Below are 23,895 nucleotides of genomic sequence, written 5' to 3' on the forward strand. Positions count from 1 at the left end.
AAAATCCTCATAGATTCCACAATAAATCTCCCTGCACAAAAGTAAACTTACTTACAAACTTAGATACTGTACAAACAAAATAACATTCTAAATTAGATTTTACTTCATATACGTAAGTACGTGTCACATGCAGAAAAACCTGTACACTTTTATAGGTTACATAAACCACAGGAAAAGTAACATACTTACTAATACAGAATATTTTCAACACACCCAACAATAACCTATTAACTTACACACAACTGAATTCATCAGAGGAAATAAAGATATAAAGTAAGATACTGGAAACTAATAAACAACATTCAGCAAGTGGTGAAGGATTCATAAATAGGTGTTTCCTTATCTTAATGTTAGCTTTTGGTTTCAAGATCTTTACCATATAAACTTCTACCTAACAACTTTAAATACCATCTATATTAGGAGTAGAACATTGTGAACCTATAAAGAATTTCTATAATGAACAACTGAAATATAGTTTAATGTATTACTAAAAATTAATATTCAAGAGGCAAGTAGTAGAGTTTATAATTATTTAGAAATACAAAATAATTTTAAGACAGCTACAAAAGGCATTGTGTATCAATGACATAGGTACAACAAAAATAAATACCAAACTGAAAGGAAAATGTAAAACAAAGGTTAAGCTTAACTTAAGCCAATTTAAGCTAGTGTATCTTATTATAATTGTAGAGTACTCAGGGAAAACTATAATTTTGCTACACTAAATATGTATTTTTAAGAGATACTTTCCTCTTCCACATAAATAACTACTCTTGTGCTGCCCTCTATAGGTAAAAAACAATCAATCAGCACTGAGCATACAAAACGAATGAAGAAAACATATAAGGAGGTGAAGGATGAAGGAGCCAAAATCAATTCATTATACTACTCAGAAAACTACAGATGAAACATTAAAAATCCATACATTATATTATTCAGAGAACTACAGATATGTTAAAAATCCATATATTACAATACTCAGAGAACTACTGATATGTTAAAAAGCTATACGTTGTACTACTAAGAGAACTACAGATATATTAAAAATCCATACATTATATTACTCAGAGAACTACAAATATGTTAATAATCCATATATTACACCACTCAGAGAACTACAGATATGTTAAAAATCTATACATTGTACTACTAAGAGAACTACAGATGATATGTTAAAAATCCATACATTATACTACTAAGAGAACTACAGATGATATGTTAAAAATCGATACATTATAGTACTCAGAGGACTACAGATGATATACTAGAAGTCGTTACATTATACTACCAAGAGAACTATGAATGATATGTTAAAAATCTATACATTGTACTACTAAGAGAACTACAGATGATATGTTAAAAATCCATATATTATACTACTCAGAGAACAACAGATGATATGTTAAAAATCCATACATTATACTACTCAGAGAACTACAGATGATATGTTAAAAATCCATACATTATATTACTCAGAGAACTACAGATGATATATTAAAAATCCATATATTATAGTACTCAAAGAACTACAGATGATATACTAAAAGTCCTTATATTATATTACTAAGAGAACTACAGATGATATGTTAAAAATCCATACATTATATTACTCAGAGAACTACAAATATGTTAATAATCCATATATTACACCACTCAGAGAACTACAGATATGTTAAAAATCTATACATTGTACTACTAAGAGAACTACAGATGATATGTTAAAAATCCATACATTATACTACTAAGAGAACTACAGATGATATGTTAAAAATCGATACATTATAGTACTCAGAGAACTACAGATGATATACTAGAAGTCGTTACATTATACTACCAAGAGAACTACAAATGATATGTTAAACATCCATACATTATACTACTCAGAGAACTACAGATGATATGTTAAAAATCCATATATTATACTACTCAGGCAACAACAGATGATATATTAAAAATCCATATATTATACTACTCAGAGAACTACAGATGATATGTTAAAAATCTGTACATTATAGTACTCAAAGAACTACAGATGATATACTAGAAGTCCTTACATCATATTACTAAGAGAACAACAGATGATATGTTAAAAATCCATACATTATACTACTCAGAGAACTACAGATGATATGTTAAAAATCCATACATCATATTACTAAGAGAACAACAGATGATATGTTAAAAATCTGTACATTATACTACTCAGAGAACTACAGATGATATACTAGAAGTCCTTACATTATACTACTAAGAGAACAACAGATGATATGTTAAAAATCCATACATTATACTACTCAAGAGAACTACAGATGATATGTTAAAAATCCATACATTATACTACTCAGAGAACTACAGACGATATGTTAAAAATCTATACATTATAGTACTCAAAGAACTACAGATGATATACTAGAAGTCCTTACATCATATTACTAAGAGAACAACAGATGATATGTTAAAATTCCATACATTATACTACTCAGAGAACTACATACGATATATAAAAATTAAATTATTGAAAACATCACATTAGTTTAGCACCTTATCCTTCCAAACTTGAAGACCTATATGTCAAAATGTGTGAGCCCTGAAACTTGAGGAGAGACCACACAAAATATCAGTTCATTGGACGATCCATCTTCTGACACATAACTTCTCAAGTGGTAACACAAAATTCATAATGAAAAATGAATAACCAAACATAATAAGTGTCGATTGGAAGAAACAAAAAATATATGTAATGCAATAATAAGTTCTATAAGTATCAATGTAAAATAATTACACTTCATAATAACTTACAAAGTTACAAGTATCACTATTATGTAAAAAAAAGTAAACCTGCTGAGAGAAAGTAGCACAATGATACAAAATAAACACTTAGAAAGAGTACAAACTAAACATTATAACAAAGTGCTGCTAAACAATGACAGTTTGACAGAATTGAATAGAGTGAGTCACATGCATCAAAAATATGTGTTGCACTCTTATTTGTGGAGGGTGATCACATGATGTAAAATTCATTTGAATCAGTCAATTCAAAGATGGATGGCAGCTTCAAGGTTTATGGCATGCAAAAACGTTTTTGCATACATAGGCAGCACTGTACAAGAACAGCTATTTATGTGAGTGGAGGTAATGTATGATATAAGAAAGCTTTGGTCAGATAACACAATAAAAAAGGAATCTATCTTACCCTTATAATGATTAATAAAATCACACAAACAAAGCCCAGTGTCATGTCACCTATGCTGGAATTAAACAATAAAACAGCTTTAAATTTTCTCTGTATGTGTATGTTTCTTCACTTTCATTTACTGCTAAAAGTAATGAATTTATACTGATACTTGTACCACACTATACACATTTTATTTAAAAAATTTAAAACAATTTCAAATAAAGTTTTCACTATGTTAAAATAAACTACTATAATAATTTTACAATCCATAAAAATATAAGAACTGATATACTTAAGAGAATTTATTCATAAAATGACAAATATAATTAACATAAAAAGTAAACATATATTTGACTTGAGTGTATTACTTACCATTATCTTGTATCTATACACTAAAATTATTCATGTATTTTCAGTATTTAAACTACCCCAAAACACAGACAGGTATTGAATGTTTCAAATTACATATAAATAACAGTACATGTCACTTAAAAATGCTAATATTCCTTTCAAACCAACTTATTATTGAGGTATTTTCATAACCATGCTGATTAGTCACAGTTAGTTTGTATGATACTATATCATATAAAAACTAACATTTTTATCACATCTACATATCATGCATTTTAGATAAGACAATTACATTACAATGTTAAATACTTTCTCATGCCCATGAAACAGGTCTATTAGACCAAACAATTTCTCATGTTCACTATGCAGGTATACAAGACCACATTACATAACTACAGGATTTTTCATGTTCGCCAAGCAGGTATACAAGACCACATTACATGACTAAAGGATTTCTCACGTTCACCAAGCAGGTATGCAAGACCACATTACATGACTGAAGGATTTACCATGTTCAGCATGCAGGTATACAAGACCATGCTACATAACTAACGGATTTCTCATGTTCAGCACGCAAGTATACGAGATCACATCACATAACTAAAGGATTTCTCATGTTAATCATGCAGGTATACAAGACCATGCTACATGACTAAAGGATTTCTCATGTTCAGCATGCAAGTATATGAAATCACATCACATGACTAAAGGATTTCTCGTGTTCACCAAGCAGGTATACAAGACAACATTACATGACTGAAGTATTTCTCATGTTCAGCATGCAAGTATATGAGATCACATCACATGACTAAAGGATTTCATGTTCACCATGCAGGTATACAAGACCACATTACAACTGAAGTTTTTTAAAATACTTCAGTGTTTCCGTTATACAAATGTTTATTCTATATCATAAGTAGCTGGGTAAAGGTGGCTATATTCAGCCTACAAACAAGTCCTATAAACTTTGAATATAACTTTAAAGTGAAAACATTTTAAAGACTGAACAAGAATTGTCTGATGGTGGAAACATTTTGGAAATTATAAAATGTTGTGTGAGAATATGCTAAAAACTATTGTATAATGTATGTAAAGTGTATCAAATCTACTTGATAAAACACAATTAGTACAGCTAGACAGAAGTGTTGGACTTTACAAAAATTATATAACACAGACAATCTCTGGAGTTATTAATGCAAGCTATAACTACTAATAGAAGCTACAGTACTTTAATGTGACATAACACAGACAATCTCTGAAGTTACTAATAGAAGCTACAGAGCTTCAGTATGATATCTTTATTTGAATAAATGTGCAGTAAGAAAAAATTGAACTAAAGAACACATTTTAAGTGTTTAATGAACTTACTTGGTGCTGTCAAAGTTATCATAAAACTGATGTAACGTGTCTATGAATCCATCCGAACTAAAATGAAGACCAAAAATACCCTAAAAAGACAACAACAACATGGTAAACATAATTATAAATGGTTTTGTACTAAATAATAGCATGTAAACTTATAGTAATTTTTCAAGTTCTCCAAATGTTCATTCACTGTCTATGATATATAATATTTACACTCAGCAACAAAAGACTATTTCCAAAAACTTTGTTGTTACTCATATATTTTTACAGCTTTGTAAAAGAATAAATACTTGCCTGAAAGTGTTTAAATAAATTACATGACTGTACAATTATATTTTATCTTTTATTAAATAAAACAACTGACTAATGTCCAAGTTAACAACAACTTGCAGGCTACTAATAGGATATGTTAAATAAGCTGCTGGCTTTACACAGGATTCATTACTGATTTTTCACCCTTATAATTATGGTTGTTTCTTAATCATTTCTACCACAAAACCTTCTTCATATAAAAACATTTTAATACAATAAAAATTTTGCATGAAGACAATTTTATGCCACAAGTTTTCTGTGTACATTTTCAGTGTAAGAAAATTAAAACTTCCTTTATAGTACACTACCTTTTCTCACATAGGTAACTAGAATGTCACACTGAATAGGTGAAAGAACTTGTGCAAGGGAAATAAAGAAGTGTCCTTCAAAAGCATCCAAAGAATACTGCTTAAGATGAAACAGTCCAATTCTAAAATTTGATGTGGAAAACCACACCACTTCTGAACTAGGTCTACTCTTTGCCCATCATAGAAAGATGTTGTATATATAGGTACAAAACAAAGAAGCACCTCCAATTTGGAGAGAGTTATGGCTAGAATATGATTCAAACCATGCAATATTTATGAAACTCAATCCCTGAAATTATAGAAGTGAGTAAAATAAAAAGGATTTACCCTTATGTGTAGAGTGGATAATGGACCATACTTGGCAAGTCAACTGCATCCAAAATCTCTGTTGTTGGGAATCTACATCTATGTGGGGGTAGAAAAGAGGATCATACCATATTCACCTCAAGTTCATGAGACTGGAATCTAGTACCCTCCCTCTTCAAAAATGGGGCAAAGCACACATGAATGTGATAAACTGATAGATTGATCTGGGAACCTGATATCCAGTATCAAGTATTTGTCTACATAATGTAAATTATCCCCCTAAAATGTGAAATTAACCAGAACCTCCCCAAGTGTATTAACATCCTCAGGATAAAAAAAAACAGTGAGTGATATCAGAAGGGAAACAACCATAACAATCTGTAATTACATCCACTGTGAAGTAGAACACAAATGGAGTATAGAGGAGAGAGGAGTATAGACATTCATAATATATGTGTGAGGACTTGTATTAATTAGTTCTACTCCAACTTCAAAACATGGCCACTGAAAACTGACATCCATGTGGGGTAGAATGAGAGGTCCAAATTGAAGAGGGGAACTGCAATTTTGAGAACTTACTCTCCTTTGTTTTTATGTTTCATACTGGAGGATATCACATTCTCTACACCAGCAGAACACCACTGCCTTACTCTCAACTGAATATTTTATATTAATTTATGTATTTTGTTTGTATTTCATTAACCCATCCAAGAGAATACTTCCACTATCCTCCATCCTGGCAGCTTGGAACTGGAAAGTTGTAAGGACTGTTAACTCCACTAGAAGAACAGGAGATAAAACATGGTGAAGAGCCCAAAAGAATGAAAATACCCGAGACAGTGCAACGGGAGTCTAAGAAAAAAGCAGACCATAATGATTTATTAATCAAAACTTCCAAGGATGGGCAGCTACCCCCTTCTGCTTTACCCATGTGATCCAAGGGTGATTATGGTCTGAGACTGGTAAACTTATGAAGCAATTCTATCACAAGGATATATCTATAAGTGATATTGTGAAACACCCCATCTATGCAGTGTATTTTGTGTGAACATGGAATTATAAAACACAAGTCAACATGGCTTGACAGTGTGGACTTGATCAGTTAAAAAATACCTGGTCAGCTCACCACAGAACAGAATCCAAACAATGAGAATTAATAAAAGGAAAAATAAGAAAAACATACAACTTACTCTGAGTCTCAGTAAATTTAAATATTCTAGAATGGCTACAGGCAAAAGATTATAACCGAAAAAGAAAGAAAACTGCAATCAAATGCAAGTAGTGAGAAACAAATGTTTTGTGGGTGATCCAATGTCAAATTGAAGAATTAGCACCAAAGGATGATGAATATGAAATGCCAATGAAAAGTTAAGGTGTCATATTTGTTGAGAAGGCACTCAGAAAAAAAAATTACAGGAAGAAGATGAGAAAAAGGAAAAACCCAATCAATAGAAAAACTGAACACAACTGGTGAAGGATGGAGGAGAAAGAACACAAACGGAGGATGGCTGCCTAGGAAAAGAGGTAGGATGTCATGCAGTAATATAACAGAGAAGTGCACATACAGGACATAGACATCCTGTAAAGTGAGAGCTGAATTAAACAAAAAAGCCAACATGGAGGCAACAAGAAATCATAAAAAATTGGAGAATTGGATAAAACATAACATACCTGAGATATCATATCAAAAATGCCATTTTAGGCCTATATAATTCTGCAGGAGGGATAGGAAAAAACATGGCAAAGTCTGGTGGTGTAAAAAGGCTAACAAATCTTCACTGGCCAAAAAATATTTGGCTTGTTCAAGAGAATTACTGGACTACCCTTATAACAATCAATCTTGTAATGCATAATAGAAAAGAAATCCAATGATCGGACTTACTCATCTGCAGCCTATAAAAATAGTTCTAGGGGTATAACATCCAAAGTGGGAACATGAGCCTCAGAATTCATGATAGAAATAGGGAAATGAAACAAAAGTGTTTGAGGTAAAATCTGCAAGTTTAAGAAAAAATTAGGATTGGGAAATTAAGTTAAACTAAAACATTTCTTAAATGTATAATTTAAAAAATTGAAATATGAAAAGCATCAAAAGAAAAATGTCTGAACACAAGTACTGCCAAATAAGAAGGAACAGTTTGATAGAATTGAACAGAGGAAGTCACATGCATTACAAGAGTATCTCACACTCTTATGTGTGGAGGGTTAACAAATGATGATTTGCATGAAAAATGTCTGAACACAAGTACTGCCAAATAAGAAGGAACAGTTTGATAGAATTGAACAGAGGAAGTCACATGCATTACAAGAGTATCTCACACTCTTATGTGTGGAGGGTTAACAAATGATGATTTGCATGAAAAATGTCTGAACACAAGTACTGCCAAATAAGAAGGAACAGTTTGATAGAATTGAACAGAGGAAGTCACATGCATTACAAGAGTATCTCACACTCTTATGTGTGGAGGGTTAACAAATGATGATTTGCATGAAAAATGCACTGAAATCAATCAATTCCTATGGAAAGGAGATAGAAGACTTTTGGCATGCAGAATTTTTTTTGCATATAGAGTGTAGAACTGAACATGAATAGCAATTTATGTGAGAGAAGGGAGTGTACAGAGATGGGAATGTACAGAGAAGGGAAAGGAAGTAACATTTCAAAAGCAGATTCATCCTAACAACAGCTGTAGTGATACAAGAGTTTCAACAGATAACAGGAAGTCGATCAGTAATTAATATCATGACAAGTGAGGCACATTTATAATGTGTATAAAAAGCAAAACCTACACTTATAAACATCAACAACAGATACATACACAAACAAACATATGAATATAATTACACTGAGAGGTATAAACATAGTAAGCTTACCTTCAACTGAGTTATAGCAATTGTTATGGCAGCAGCTGAAGTAAATCCACTAATCACAGGTACAGGTATAAAATTTATTAAAAAACCTGTGAAGAATTTAAAGATTTAATACTGAAAAATAATTATGTATTTTTTGAATTCACAAAATGAAATTGATCACTAAAAATATAGACATAGAAAAATATAACTTTTGGTAGGTTGACTTATGCCATGTTTTTAACAGATTATTACAATATTTGAAATATTTAGGATTCAGAATAGCTTTCCAAAACTAAGTTAAAGAAAAATATATTTGTAAATAAATCTGAAAAAGGTATAGAGATGAAGTCTGTACAGGAAGTCATTTTTAGTATATCAGCTAAAGACCTTTGGTTCTGAATATTCAACTTTCCTTCTTAGATATCACTTGTTCTTTCTTTTAACCCATAAGACAGATGTATTACATGTAGACACCAGACACTTTACAGACTAAACTATTTTAGTATTTCATGTTACAAAACACACACTACTAGATGAAAGAGCTTGGAACTTTCTTAAGGATGCATAGCTTCTACAAAATAAAAGTTTCTTTTATATGTAACAAAGATCACAGTTTTCCTATAATCAGAGCCATATAAGATTTCAGGTCAAACAGAATTTATTCTATAAAATCTAACTCAATGATGAAAAGCTGAATCTCAATGAATACTGAAAATAATCCACCATTTTATTCTTAAGGTACAAATGTTTCTTGCATATTATAAAGTCTAAGGCATTGGTGTTATAACATGCAAATATTTGTAACTTAAGGAAATTACCTCAACACTGATTCATCACATAGAGATAGTCTGGTGTATAAAGGTAGAAAAAAGCCATTTTTTCTTAAAATACTTCTCTGAAATCCTATATCACAAAACTGGTCTGTGTAGTTTGACTAGCCTTCTCAAAATCTGTTAGGACTAGCTTAAGTCTTTACATCACGAATGAATGAATGTGAATAACTGAGGTTATAACTGACTATTATCTACTTACTCCTTGTGTCTATAAGTGTTTTACAGCTCTGGATGTATAAATAATATACCCTTAACTGTGACTAGATTTAAAATATTCCAGTTCTGTGTAATGCTTACCAAGAATATTAACTGTTAAACTGCATAAACATCTCCAGCATGTTTACATGTACATATATACATGTATATACATATCTAACATGTTTACATGTTAAATTGTATAAATGTCTATAACATAGTTACATGTCAAACTGTATAAATGTCTGTAACATATTTACATGTTAAACAGTATAAACATCTATAACATTTACATGTTAAACTGTATGAACATCTATAACATATTCACATGTTAAACTGCATAAACATCTTTTACGTACTTGCATGTTAAACGATACAAACATCTATAACATATTTACATGTCAAACTGTATAAACATCCATGTTTACATGTTAAACTAATATATTGTAGTAGTTCCACAACTCATATAGCAGTTAAGGTAATACATACATGGTGACAATACCATCACTTTATTCTTATAGTAACCCACAGTCTGACTGCTCTAACTGTATCTTAATTTAATATTTAAATATTACTAATTTGAATATTCAAAACACTGTATAGAATTTCTGCTTCTTCTTTATTTGTTTTGGAAACTAAAACCCCTTTCACACTCAACACTTGTAACAGCAACCGCGCATAGTTTTGTAAACTCACTTTTTTAGGTATAACCCTCTGGCACAGACTCTGAATAGGTAAATGTATGTTTAAGCCTGAAGTCATACCTTCTAGCATGGGCCACTGTTTGTTTGTTTTATTTATCTAAGAGTTCACTGACTTGTTTTTGTTCTCCCCCCCCCCCTGGAAAGAGCCATGAACAACATTTGGTCTCTTCCATATAACACAGTGTAAGAACTTCGCTTCTACCTGTACTCCATGAACTCACCACGACTAGTTCCAGCAAGAGACTAAAGTCCTTAAAACTTTCACTGTCTTCTTTCTAGAATCTGTGGTTTATTTTTCAGGCTTGATATATACCTCTTTAGGTCTAAAACTTCACTGTCAGTGTTTTCACAACACTTCTTAAGTTTTCCTTCATTCATTAAATATTAGTTTCCTTCCTTATCTATAACTTCTATGTAGTCAGTCTCTCATGCTCTTTACATTCACATCTTATGTTTCTAATAAATCTACCATAGCTATTGTTGCTGTGTTTCACATACTACCAAGTTCTGTTTCTGTTAACTGCTCTTACAAGAACATCATAAATATCTGGCATCATTGTTTTATAACCTGAAAAGTATCTGTGAAAACCATGAGGAGTAGAATTTTTATCTTGCACAGTTTGAAAGGATAACCAGACCAGAGTTAGAAGTCTCATACAAACCATTTATAAGTCCAAGCCATCTTGTGCTATATGGCTGTTTTATTGTAACTTTAGGTTCACCTAACAGTTTTTGAATACTGTTGATTTTTGAAGTATAATTACTTGACCCACTTGTGAAATAATACAGTGAGTTAAAATTATCTCTAAATGTTGAGAGTGTCCAACTTTCAAATTGAATCTGTGACAGCTAAGTTCAGATGATGGGCAGTACAGTGGGTTTTTTTACTGAAAAAGAGAAGTACTTTATCTGTGCACCAACACCTGTCTTTTCACATGTCATTCTTCACATATCTTCTACATACTGATAAATGTTTCTATTTTGATAAATTAGTGCTTTCATCTATAGTTATAGCATGTCTCTCAGATTGAAGGATTTTTTCAATAAGTGACCTCTGAATAATTTTATTAATACATGACTGTATGTCGTTCATTGTCACCCAACTTTAATTCTTATCGTTGATCCATTCAAATTTTACTGTCATCGTCTGGTATACAGGCTGAATGATTTTCTTTGTCAATATCACTGTCATACGTTTTACTTTTGTCCCCAGATTCCTTCAGTAAACCTTTCTCCACCTGGTAACATTCTCAAGACACCTCATGCCTCTCAATACTGTTTTGAAAGATCCCTCACATGCTTCTCATGTTTTTCTCTACACAAATACCAGTGTCTTACGTATCCCTTCACCAGCCAACATTAACTATGAACGTTTTTTTTCCAAGACTGAAGTATCTTTTTAGGGTTTCTTTATTGTTTGATTTCCAACTTCAGTGCAAGAAACAATGACATCGTTTACAATTTTATGAATGATCTTCGCACTATCTTCAGGTTTTTTGTCTCGAGTGCATTGTGAACTTGTATTTGTCCTATAATTCTTCCTGACCACACAATAAACTATTTATTATACAACACTTTTGTCATCCAGATATAGTGAGTGTTTAAGAAAATTGATAAAAATAATCAAACTTTTGCCAACTCAAATTGTATCAGACTGACTGGTTCTGCTAGAACTGAAGCAGCATGTTGTGTTTACCTGGATAGGAGGAAACTAGCTGTACATACTCGATTAGCTTACATAATTTTATGTCACATAAAGACAGTGAATTTGTATTGGCCAATGTTCAAAGAATTTTATGTACCTAAAAATGATTTTTAATATGTTTTTGAGGGCAAATATGAGTGATTATGCAGTACATAAAAAGATATATATCGACAGTTCTTTCTGATGGCTCAAATCCTTATTTAATTAATATTTTTGTGAAGCTTATTTTATTAAAAGAATGTATGCAATTAACTTGTTATTTATTGAAAAACTACGTACTATAACTACATATAAATTGTTGTCAACCAAAAATCATTAGAAGGTCACAAATCTTTTTCAGCTTTTACTTTACAGCCAGAAGTGATGAACATTGTAATCAACAAAAATTCAAAAAATACTTCAACAAATCTCAGTCAAAGTTAAAACTGATTAGATTTATAAAATACAACTTCTTCATCAGAAATAAAGAAAACTTAAACAATGAAGGAAAATATTTTTAAATGTTTTACAAAACAGAATCTGACAAACATTTCATGGAAATTACACAAAACAAAATAAAATAAAATAGTAAACAAATAAAATTATTTTAAGCAGAAACTAGCTACTGTTCAGTAAGCCCACATTAAGTTTCACACAATTTGGTTAAGTTTTACTACTGTGAGAAGGAAAGAGACTAAGCATATATGAGTGGCACCCCTCAGATCTGGATAGGATTGATATGAATGGCATATCTCATGTCTGGATAGAAGTGATAAGAGTGGCACCCCTCATGTCTAGAAAGGATTAATGCTTGAACTTCACTAACTCTTCTCATAAGATTAGTGTTACTGTTCATTGTTGCCCCTTCCCCTATGTGAAGTTTGGCTTAATGCATATCACAAGCCTTCTGTTTCCCATATTGGAATCAAGTGGTTCCTACAAGTCTTTCATGTAAATCCTAAATGTGTCACCAATCCACCAATAGAAACATAGAAAACTCATTTCATGCACATGATTCCCTCCATGCACCTTTACCAAACTTTCACTTATTATATGGCAGAAGACAGAAGCACTGGAAGAGTGTTGGGAGGAAGGGTGGGAAGTGTGAGTGGAGGGAAGTACCTCTCAGAATTACATTTCCAGGATAGGAAATTTATAACTTCTAACATGGTACTTTCCTCTAATTACAAGATTAGCTAGAATCCCACACTTATTAGAAGGGATTAGTGCAAGGGAAGAACAGATGTATCTCACACAAGTATTTTAAGAATACTCTGTAGATGAGAGAGTGAAATCAGAAGGTCTGAAGGGGAGAATCCCACTGCTTCTGAAGAGGTATACTCTTTGCCAATCCATAAAGAGAGGTGAAAAAGGGTGAAAAAGGATGGAGTAAGGATCATACCATTTTCATTTCAAACTCCAGAAACCAGAGGGAATCTAGAACCACTCTGACCCTAGCACATAACATGAGTTGAGGAATATCTCAATCTGGGAACCTGCCATCGGTACTGAAAGGATGTCTATGTCTACTCCCCCAACAGTGAAACCAATTAAAATCATCCAATAAGCAATAACATCCTTGAAGAAAGGTACACAAGTGGGTAGCACAAGGACAGTTGATTGATTGATTGATTTAGTGTTTTATGGCACAAAGCAGCGAGGCTATCTGCACCAGACATTCGGTAAAAATGTAAAAAAAATAAATAAATAAATGTAGTAATAGACATAAATGGAAATGAAGGTAAAACAAAAAAGTATAAAACCAATGTTGACACCTAGTCTACAATGTTAAGATAGAAGGCAGAGTATAAGAAGTTGTAAGGTATTTACTCTAGCAAAAGGTAATGATCATAACCTGCCAGGAAGACTAACAGGTAAGTTCAAGAACCACCGTCAGTCACCTGAAGTTGGTCTTTCCTGTCCTGGTTCCAGGTTATGTGTCATAGCAACCAGTATCAAAATGTAAAAGAATAGAAGTTTTAAAATATACATAGTAAAATTGTAACAATGAGTAGCCAAATGTCCAGTTAAAAAATAAAGTCAAGTAAATGGAGTAAAATTTGTAAAAGTAAATGAAGGTAAAAACAAAACAGCAATTAAAACAGAAAATGGTGTAAAAACCAATGGTGACATCCAGTCTTCAAAGTTGTAAAATATTTACTCAAGCAAAATGGTAATGATCATAACCCGCCAGGAAGACTAACAGGTAAGTTCAAGAACCACCGTCAATCACCTGAAGTTGGCCCTTCCAGTCCTGGTTCGGGTTATGTGTCATAGCAGCTATTATCAAAATGTAAAAGAATAAAAGTTTTAAAAGACACTCCACAAAATCGTAATAATGAGTAGCCAAATGTCCATTAAAATGATAAAGTCAAGTAAATGGAGTAAAATTTGTAAAAGTAATTGAAGATAAAAGCAAAATGGCAATTAAAACAGAAAATGGCGTAAAAACCAATGTTGACATCCAGTCAACAAAGTTGTAAAGGACTACCTGTTGCAGAATGGTAATGATCATAACCCGCCAGGAGGACTAACAGGTAAGTATAAAAACCACCGTCAGTCACCTGAAGTTGGTCTTTCCACTCCTGGTTCCGGGTTATGAGTCAATATGACCAGTACTAAAAAGTAAAGTAGTAAAAGTGTGAAATGATATGCAGCAAAAGTATAATAACAACTTGCCAGGACGACTAACGAGTAGTTCAAACGGATAGTTCAAACAGTAGCGTTAGTCACCTGAAGTTGGCCTTTCCAGTCCTGGTGTCGAGTTATTTAATGTTATGGCCATTGTCCAATGTCAAATTGAATGAGAGAGATTAAAACTGTAAAAAAAAAACCCACAATTAAAAAGGTGTAATGAATAAATATGCAACACTTAACTGAGATTAAAAAGATTAATGGCCATTAAAAAAATTAAAAACATTATCAAGGTGGACAGAGTCACCATCACCAATAACTCTGTCCAATGTTACAGACTGACCCTGGGAAAAAATATGTTTAAAATATTGCTGTCGTTGAGAATTGTAACGATGGCAAGAAAGTAAAACGTGGCTGATAGTGATTTGAGTGTTACACAAACTACACATTGGCGCATCAGTTCCAGATAAAAGAAAATGATGAGTGAAAAAATTGTGACCAATGCGTAGCCTAGTGAGAACAACTTCCTCCTTCCGAACTTTACGGAAGCTAGATGGCCAAAGTCCAATTTTGGGTTTGATTTGAAAACGTTTGTTGTCGCGTTGCTCACTCCAAGTGGACTGCCAGCTGGCATGGAGCCCGAGCCTTGAAGACAACACTATAGTCCATGTACGGAATAGGCATAGGAGTGATGGTGCTGAAGCAGACATATTTAGCTGCCATGTTTACAAGCTCGTTCCCACGAATACCAACCCGGCCTGGTATCCAGAAAAACTGGATTGAAGTAGCTGCTAATGAGAAATGGGCCAGTCGGTTTCAAATATCAGCGAGAATAGGATGTGAGCTAACGTGTAGCAATTACAAGGCAAGTATAGAACTAAGCGAATCAGTATAAATAGTGCAGTTGAAGTACTGCTCAGCTGCAATATGATCCAGGGCAAGAGATATGGCATACAGTTCAGCAGTGAACACAGAAGCTGTAGAAGGGATTCTGCGCGCAACTACTGACCCATACCAAACCATAGCAGAGCCCACTGAATTACCTGATTTGGAACCATCTGTATAAATGGGAACTGAATGATTGTTTGAAAGATATTCATTGAATAAAAGACGGTACTTCCAATCTGGAGTATCTGCCTTTTTTAGGTGACTGTAAGAAAGGTCACATTTGGGGGCTGTAATAAGCCATGGTGGGATGGGCCGACCTGTGGAATCTGCAATGTTATCCAAGGACAGACCCAATTCATCCAATTGCGCCCGGATGCGAAGGCCAAACGGAGCAATGACAGATCATCTGTTCTAAAAAAGTACTGCCCACCGAGGAAGGAAAACACATTTCCAGGTGGGATGCTTTGGTAAAGAATGAAGTTTCGAAGTATATTGTAAAGATAGTTGCAAACGGCGAAGGTGTAAAGAAGGTTCATGAGATTCAATGTATATACTTTGAACTGGAGAGGTACGGAAAGCCCCAGTGCAAAGTCAAAGTCCTTGGTGATGAATGGGGTCCAGCATCTTTAAGGCCAAGGGTCTGGCAGAGCCATAGACCATTGATCCATAATCGAGTTTCGATCTAATAAGAGCACGATATACATTTAACATTGAACAGCGATCTGCCCCCCAACTGGTAGAAGAGAGAACACGGAGGATGTTCAGTGCTCTTGTGCATTTGACCCGAAGCTGCTTTAAGTGTGGTATAAAGGTCAGTTTACGATCAAAGATAAGCCCCAAGAACTTGGTCTCCAGGACCACTGGCAGCAAAACGTCACCGATATGAAGTTCAGGATCAGGGTGAATACCCTGTCGACGGCAAAAGTGCATGCATACAGTTTTGGAGAGAGAGAAATTAAAGCCGTTCGCCAGAGTCCACTTCCGTACACAATTGAGGGCGGTTTGTAGTTGCCGCTCAATATATCTCATGTTTGACGACTGACATGAGATGTGAAAGTCGTCGACATACAGCCCATTCGCAACAGTGAGAGGGAGTTGTTCAGTGATGGCATTTATCTTTATACTGAAGAGTTTAACACTCAATACACAGCCTTGAGGGACTCCAAGTTCCTGTACAATAGAACGGGAAAGTGTTGAACCCACATGAACTTGAAATCTCCTGTCCATTAAAAAATTTTTAATAAACATGGGTAGATGGCCACGTAACCCATATGTATGGAAGTCTCACAAAACACCATACCTCCATGTTGTGTCGTAAGCCTTCTCTATGTCAAAGAATATTGATACAAGATGTTAGCGGTTTAGAAAGGCTTCTCTGATAGATGTTTCAAGACGAATTAGGTGGTCTGTGGTGGAGTGCTGTTGACGGAACCCACACTGGGTGGGTGAGAGGAGGTTGTTTGATTCAAGGAACCAAACAAGACGAGCATCAACCATCCTTTCTAATGTCTTATAGAGACAGCTCGTCAAAGCAATTGGACGGTAGTTTGAAGGAATCTTGGGATCTTTCCCTGGCTTAGAGAAAGGTAAAATAATAGCCTGGTGCCAGACATCAGGAAAAACATTCTCCTGCCAGATCCAGTTGAAAACAATCAGAAGGACATCAAGAGAAGCAGGAGATAGATGGTGCAGCATGTCATAATGAATATCATCAGGTCCAACAGACGTACTGGCAGACCGATGAAGGGACATTTTTAGTTCCACCAGGGTAAAGGGACAATTATAGTCAAAGAAACAGTCAGTTTGAAAGGAAAGAGGTGATCGCTCTGCCCGAGTCTTGATGGCCAGGAAGGTGGAGGAACAAGCAGAAGTGCTAGATACCCGGCAAAAGCTTTCACCTAGTGTCAGCGATGTTCCGAACATCAGTCACCTCCTGACCATCAGAGAGTAAGATCGAGAGGGGGACAGAATTGTAGTGCCCATTAACCTTTTGAATCCTGTTCCATATGATCTTGGAACTGGTGGTAGAAGATATGCTGGTTGTGAACTTAATCCAAGATTCCTTCTGGCTTTGACGTCTTACCCACCTAGCATGTGCACGGGCCCGTTGGAAAACAACCTGGTTTGAAAGTGTGGGATATCTACAAAAAGTATCCCAGGCCCCCTTTTGAGCCTTCCGTGCTAAGTGGCAAGCAGGATATCGTGTTGAGGTTTTAGGAATACACCGAGCAGCTGCATGTGTAATACAGTCAGTTACCGTTGCTACACAGTCATCTATTGATGGCTGATTTACGATGGCAGGATCAAGTTCTGCGAGAGCAGTGAAAGTGGACCAGTCTGCCTGATACAGCTTCCACCGGGGCACGCGGGTAGGGTGGCATCGACCACGGCCAGTCTCTCTCAAAAGGATCGGAAAATGATCACTGCCTAGTGGATTACTGTCAACCCTCCATGAAAAATGGAAGAATAATGAAGGGGAGCAAACTGAGAGATCAATAGCGGTAAAGGACTAACTAGGTGCATGAAAGTAAGTGGAAGAACCAGTATTGAAAAGAGAAAGATTGTGATCAGAGAGCATCCGCTCTACAGATCAGCCCCTCCCATCAATAATAGCACTTCCCCAGAGGGGATGATGTCCATTAAAATCCCCTAGGATTAGAAATGGAGATGGCAACTGTTCAACGAGAGCATCAAGATCTGATTGATCATATGTCTCTCCAGGGGACAGGTACAGAGAACAAACAGTGATGGTATGACCCAAGGAAACACGGATGGCTACAGCCTCCAAGGGTGTGTTGAGTGACAAAGACAGGGTGGGCACGTGTTGATCAACCAACAGTGCCACCCCTCCATGTACTCGACCATCACACTACCTGTCATTTCTGTACAGAGAAAACTGCCGAATGGAGACAGTATCAGCAGTTTTGAGAAATGTTTCTTGTGAAGAAAGACAAACAGGATGGTAGAAAGCAATCAGCGTTTTAATATCATCCATATTAGAACGTAAACCTCGACAGTTCCATTGTATCAAGGTGGCCATTTTTAAAAACGGGTAGGTGAAGTGGCTGGAGAACCCTTCGGTTTACGACCACGTCTTTTTTCTTTACTGTCTTTAGTCGGAGGAGGTCTATCAACCTCCATGGATCCTGCTCTGGGTCGGGTGGGCAGGTTTTTGTTATTGGAAGAGGAATCCAGTGACTGAGGACGCGAACGAATAATTGTTTTGTCTCTTGTGGTTGGAGAAAAAGATGTATCAGAAGAAATGCCTGTATTTGAAATTGAAGGATGTGGATCTTGAGGTTTGTTGGAAGATATGGGAGGAACAGAGATGGGTGTGGAAGTCGATTCATCAACCTTTTTAACCACGGAGGTCAAAAGGCTTTTCATTTGTTTTGAAAACGATTCTCTTGGACACACAGAGAGATCTGTCTGCACTCCCACTGTAGTTGTGGAATGAAGTGCAGCAGCATATGTCCGAGATGGAGTTGTGGACAGCAATTTCGGAGCCTCAGGATAACTAATGTTATGTGTCGTTTTCAAATGCTGCACCTCTTTTTCCTCCAACCATTTTGGGCAAGAATGAAAGTAAGAGGGGTGAGAACCATTGCAGTTTACGCAATGTGGGTTCATGTCACTGTCATAGGCATTGTGGTCCTTGCCTCCACAAAGAGCACATGTCAGGGAACCACGACAAGATGTCTTTGAGTGGCCGAATCTCTGACATTGGAAACATCGAAGAGGGTTTGGTATGTATGGCCGAACCCTGAAAATGAGATAACCTGCCTTGATGGTGGCAGGTGCACATGGTGAAGTAAATGTTAAAACGAGGGTATTTGTTGGCAGTGTAACTCCATCTTTGCGAGTGGAGATGCACCTCACTGCATAAACTCCTTGAGTGGAGAGACCAGCGAGAATCTCTGACTCGGGAACGTTCTTCAAATCCTTTCAACAATAACTCCTCGTGAAGAATTCAAGGTAGCATGGGGTGTAACCTCAATAGGTATATCCCCAATTGCCTTTGAATTCAAGAGGAGTTCACTGTGTTGGGATGTGGATGTTTCAACCAATTTGTCACTAGATCGAAGTTTCTTTACTGACTTTGGAGAGCCAGCAAGTCCCTCTAGTCCCTTTTGAATAAAAAAAGGGGACATTTGCCCTAAAGGTTTTTCTGAAAGAGAATGTAATATAAGAAAATGAGGTACGTGTGTTACTGATGTTGAAGATTGCTGTTCTGAGTATTCAAGACGTGGTCGCTACCCATTGACTGTTTTTATACAATTTTATTTAAATTTTTTGGAGGATCCATGGGAAAAGGAAAAAATTTCGGTACCCACTGACCCCACCCACCATGGAGCCCTACAAGGGGATGCACTACAAAGTCATGCAAGGACAATGCAGCAATGCCAGGGTTTCGTGAGCACTATACCCAAACACCAGCATCAGGCACAATGTCCACAACACCCGTTGAGAACTTCCAACACTGGTACTTGGTTGACTCTAGCCCAAGTGGACCAGCCGATTGACCCAAGGGGGATCACCCAAAGGCCGCCCGTCTACAGAAATTCGAGGCCAAAGTGGTGTGTTAGGGTTGGACCCCTGAACCACCAGGATCCTCTCCTCCCCTTCATGGGTCGCCACGCACGGCAAACACGTGGGTGGATGTTTAGATCCCAGAGAAGGTAACCAGATAGAACAGAACCTTCCCTGGGAGGTCCCCTCACCATGTACAGGAATCCACACCGAGGGGAGCACAAGGACAGAATAAAAAAAAATTCCCTTTACCCCACTGTGATACATAACACAGGAGAGGCATAATCGAGGGAGGAATATAGATGATATTGAACATATAGAAGTTTTTCTTTTGATTAGTTCATTCTAAATCCAAAAACCAGAGATATGGTACTGACATCCATGTGGGGGTAAGAAGCAGGCTCCCAACTGAAGGGGTGAACTGCATTTCAACATCTCATCTGTGGTAATTGTATAATGCATGCTGGATGACATTACACAATCTACACCAATAGAATACCACAACCACCCTACTCTGTATGGAAAAGTACCGTCTTTCTTTTCCGTGGAACATTCAGCAAGATGCCTTCATGGTTGACCACTCCAACAGTTACTAGTAAGTCACACAGACTCCCATACTTCACTTGAAGAAAGGGAGTGAAAATGCATGAGATAGTTTGGAGGCACATGAGACAGTGCAATAGATGATTATAAAACCCTGTTTTGAAAATCAGGCTGTACCAATTTATTTGATCAAGTTATTGCAGGGATGAACAGCTATACCCTTTTGCTTTTTCTCAGGAAGTCCATGTGTGGTCATCTTCCTGCAATCTTCTGAAAAATTCCATCTCAGCAGTGAGCACTGCAAACCTATGGAATATAAAGCACACTCAACAGGGCTGTACAGTGCAGATTTTTTAATTGTAGTTTACTTGGCCAGGTGCCACTCATTACAGAGTGGGATCAACATACTGAATGTATGAAATACGGGGCCCTGAAATACATGAAAGTATTAATACAGACTTACTCAGTCTTAGAGTCACACCAAAACTTAAAGATCAGCCACTGGTGGAAAGTGAAAATCCTAGGAAACCGAAACTGCAATATGATGTAAATAACAGATGATGAATGTGTTAGGTGTGATACACATGCCTATTTGCAGGATTTTCTCCAATGGCCAATGAAGACAAGAAGTGAAAGAAAAGCTGAGATGTCTAACTTGAGAAGTTACTCTGAGCAAATTCCTGAAGGAAAGAAACAATGAGGAATGAGCCAATTGGGTCAAATGAACCCAACTGATGAGGATAAAAAGTGATAGATCTCTTGATGAATAAGATTGTCATGGGATAAAGAGTTGCTAAAGGGAACCATGGAAGGAAGCCTTGCAGACAACAAAGGACACAGACCAGACACAGAAGCCTATCTAAACTGGGACATGACTATAGATGAGAGACAGAAGGAAAGGAAATAGAGAAAAAGGAGAAGTTACCCTCATGTGTTGCTGAGGTTAATGAGAGGAAAGAATGATCCAGGTAAAGGAGAAGATAGGTACAGTGGTAAAGGTGTGTGTGTGTAATGTCAATAGTGAAGAAATCAAATCATTGTCAACCACAGGTCATAAAGAGAAAGAAATGTGTTTAAAAGAAAAGGTGAAACACAGCACAGAAGGAAAGAGGAAAGTAAGGGAATGGAGAACCACTTTATGATTCCAGTCTCGAAGAGTATGTCATCAGGGAGAACAAAGAATTTAGAAGGAAATGGATTAACATGGTAAGCAAAGGTGAAGCAAAGACTCTATTGTAACAAAAAAGATGAAAGGTATGGGACAAATCTGCCCAATAACTCGAAATTATGGAAACGAAATACCCCTGGTCAAAAAGCCATATCAGAAACTCAAACAAATCAACTACAGTAGGCTGATAAGCTGAAACTCCTGAGAATGGGACCACATGTTAAAGACTTTCCACTTCTCTTAATATACCTTTATGGAAGAATGATGTATGGGCCAAGTCAAAGGGAAAGCTACATAATGACAGAAACCCTCAAAAGGACCAGACAAATGCCAGGCATGAAAGACAGGAACTGTGGGATGTAGAAGCAGGGGCTGCAGTTTATGAAGGGTGGGGAATAACAAAAGAAGTACAGGAGGGTAGTATTGGAGTTGATGCAAACATAAAAACCATGGTTGAGCCAGTAGCTATTAGAAGCACCTGGCATGGAGTTGTATAGATTAAGGAAACTATCCAATGAAACAATCATATAGGAAGATAAATATGTAGGAATTTGTGTGACCAATCTTGGTTTAAGGCATCAACAGCCAAAGCCTGAAAACGAGACACTGGAGGCAAAAACAGGAGTAATTTGTGATTCAGAGAGGTAGCAAATGCATCAATGTGAAGAAAACCTCACTGACTGCATATCTATCAGACACTGACAGGGTCAACAGATAAATCTTGTGAGGGTGGGAAAGACAATCTACCACAAGATAGAAAGCACCCAAAACATGACATCAGATTTTATCAAATGTTGTGCACATTGGCTCCAGGCATTACCTTGGTGATTGATACATACCACCCAAGGCATGTAGATGAAACGCAAAAGCCCTGACCACCTGATAGAAAACATAAAGTACAGAAGCAATTCAGAAGGGTAAAAACTTGTACACCAGCCTATGATGAATGAACCAAAGATATGGACAAAACAATGCTGAGACACAAATATGTAAGTAAGCATTGGTAATGTCCATCTTGATCATCCATAAGCCTGGAGAAAATGCACATCTGAGGGTGAGATATGATTCTATGGTGAAAACAAGGAGGTGAATGAAGCAATTGAGGTGGGACAAATCAATAACACTATGTAACACAAATTTTGTTCCTGGATAGTATGTGTTATTTCTTAATTGCTTATGTTGTAAAAGTACGTAAAATGGCCATTATTCCCTTCAAACTTTGCTTTTGTGACCTGGATAATAAAATTTATAAACTAACCTATTTTCTATGTAAAAACGGGCAAATTTGCACATTTTCATTTACATAAGGTCTGAATAAAACAACATATGAATCAAGATTTATACTAACGTTATACAAAAATGTTTAGAAGTGAGTAGTTTTTCAAGATTTGTGATTGTAATGTATATAACTTTTGGCCTTGTGACTGCCCAAGAAGCTCCAAACCACTGCAACAAAGCTTTTTAATCCTTTCTACTGAGCTTCTTGGGGAATTGCTGCTCTCTTCTGAGGATGGCTGCTTTCTTTTTGGTGGAGTGGGTACAGGGAGCTCAGGGCAGTGTGGCACTGGGCCAATGGATTATGGAAGGTTTGTATACATAATAGCAGATGCATTCTTGCCAGCCCGATGTTTGGAAGGATCCACCGTGCAGACATAACAATTGCTCGAGTGGTCAGTGGGTTCATGTCAAATTTTTGGAATAGCTCTCTTTTCTCCTCTGTACCATCCTTCAAAAGAGCAAAATAAAATTGTTATTATGAAGAATAAATTTATTTCATCCACAACTAATGTGTAAGAGGTTCATGCAAGATATTTTATATGTGATATCTTTTCCATACTATTGGAAATCAAGAGATATTTAAATTTTAAAGGTCTAATATTTGTATAATATAAAATCTTACTAATCAAGCAAGCAAAAGTTGTCCATCTTACCTTCTAGAGTTCTTCTGCAGTGCTCACAAATAAAATGAGGTGCCCAGGGTTTGTCTTGATCCCCAGCAGGTATGCCGAAATATGCCTTGTTGTAGGCTTCACACATTTTAGCAGA

At 35.9% G+C, this 23,895-nt stretch overlaps 1 protein-coding gene across 10 annotated transcripts in view; it reads right to left on the bottom strand.

Annotated features, from left to right (window-relative positions):
• LOC143239737 (sodium-independent sulfate anion transporter-like) overlaps nt 1-23,895 on the bottom strand; it is an 85,244-nt gene that overhangs the window by 43,104 nt on the left and 18,245 nt on the right. For all 10 annotated transcript variants that reach the window (XR_013021344.1, XM_076481163.1, XM_076481167.1 and 7 more), the window contains 3 exons: nt 8,692-8,777; nt 4,895-4,974; nt 3,194-3,248 (listed from right to left, as the gene is read on the bottom strand). Coding sequence is in view for 9 of the 10 variants with exons in the window: in XM_076481163.1 (XP_076337278.1) it covers nt 3,194-3,248; nt 4,895-4,974; nt 8,692-8,777 (221 nt within the window). In the remaining variant the exon portion in view is untranslated. The remainder of the gene's footprint in view (nt 1-3,193; nt 3,249-4,894; nt 4,975-8,691; nt 8,778-23,895) is intronic.

Source organism: Tachypleus tridentatus, chromosome 13 (genome assembly GCF_004210375.1).
Source record: "Tachypleus tridentatus isolate NWPU-2018 chromosome 13, ASM421037v1, whole genome shotgun sequence".
NCBI lineage: Eukaryota > Metazoa > Arthropoda > Merostomata > Xiphosura > Limulidae > Tachypleus > Tachypleus tridentatus.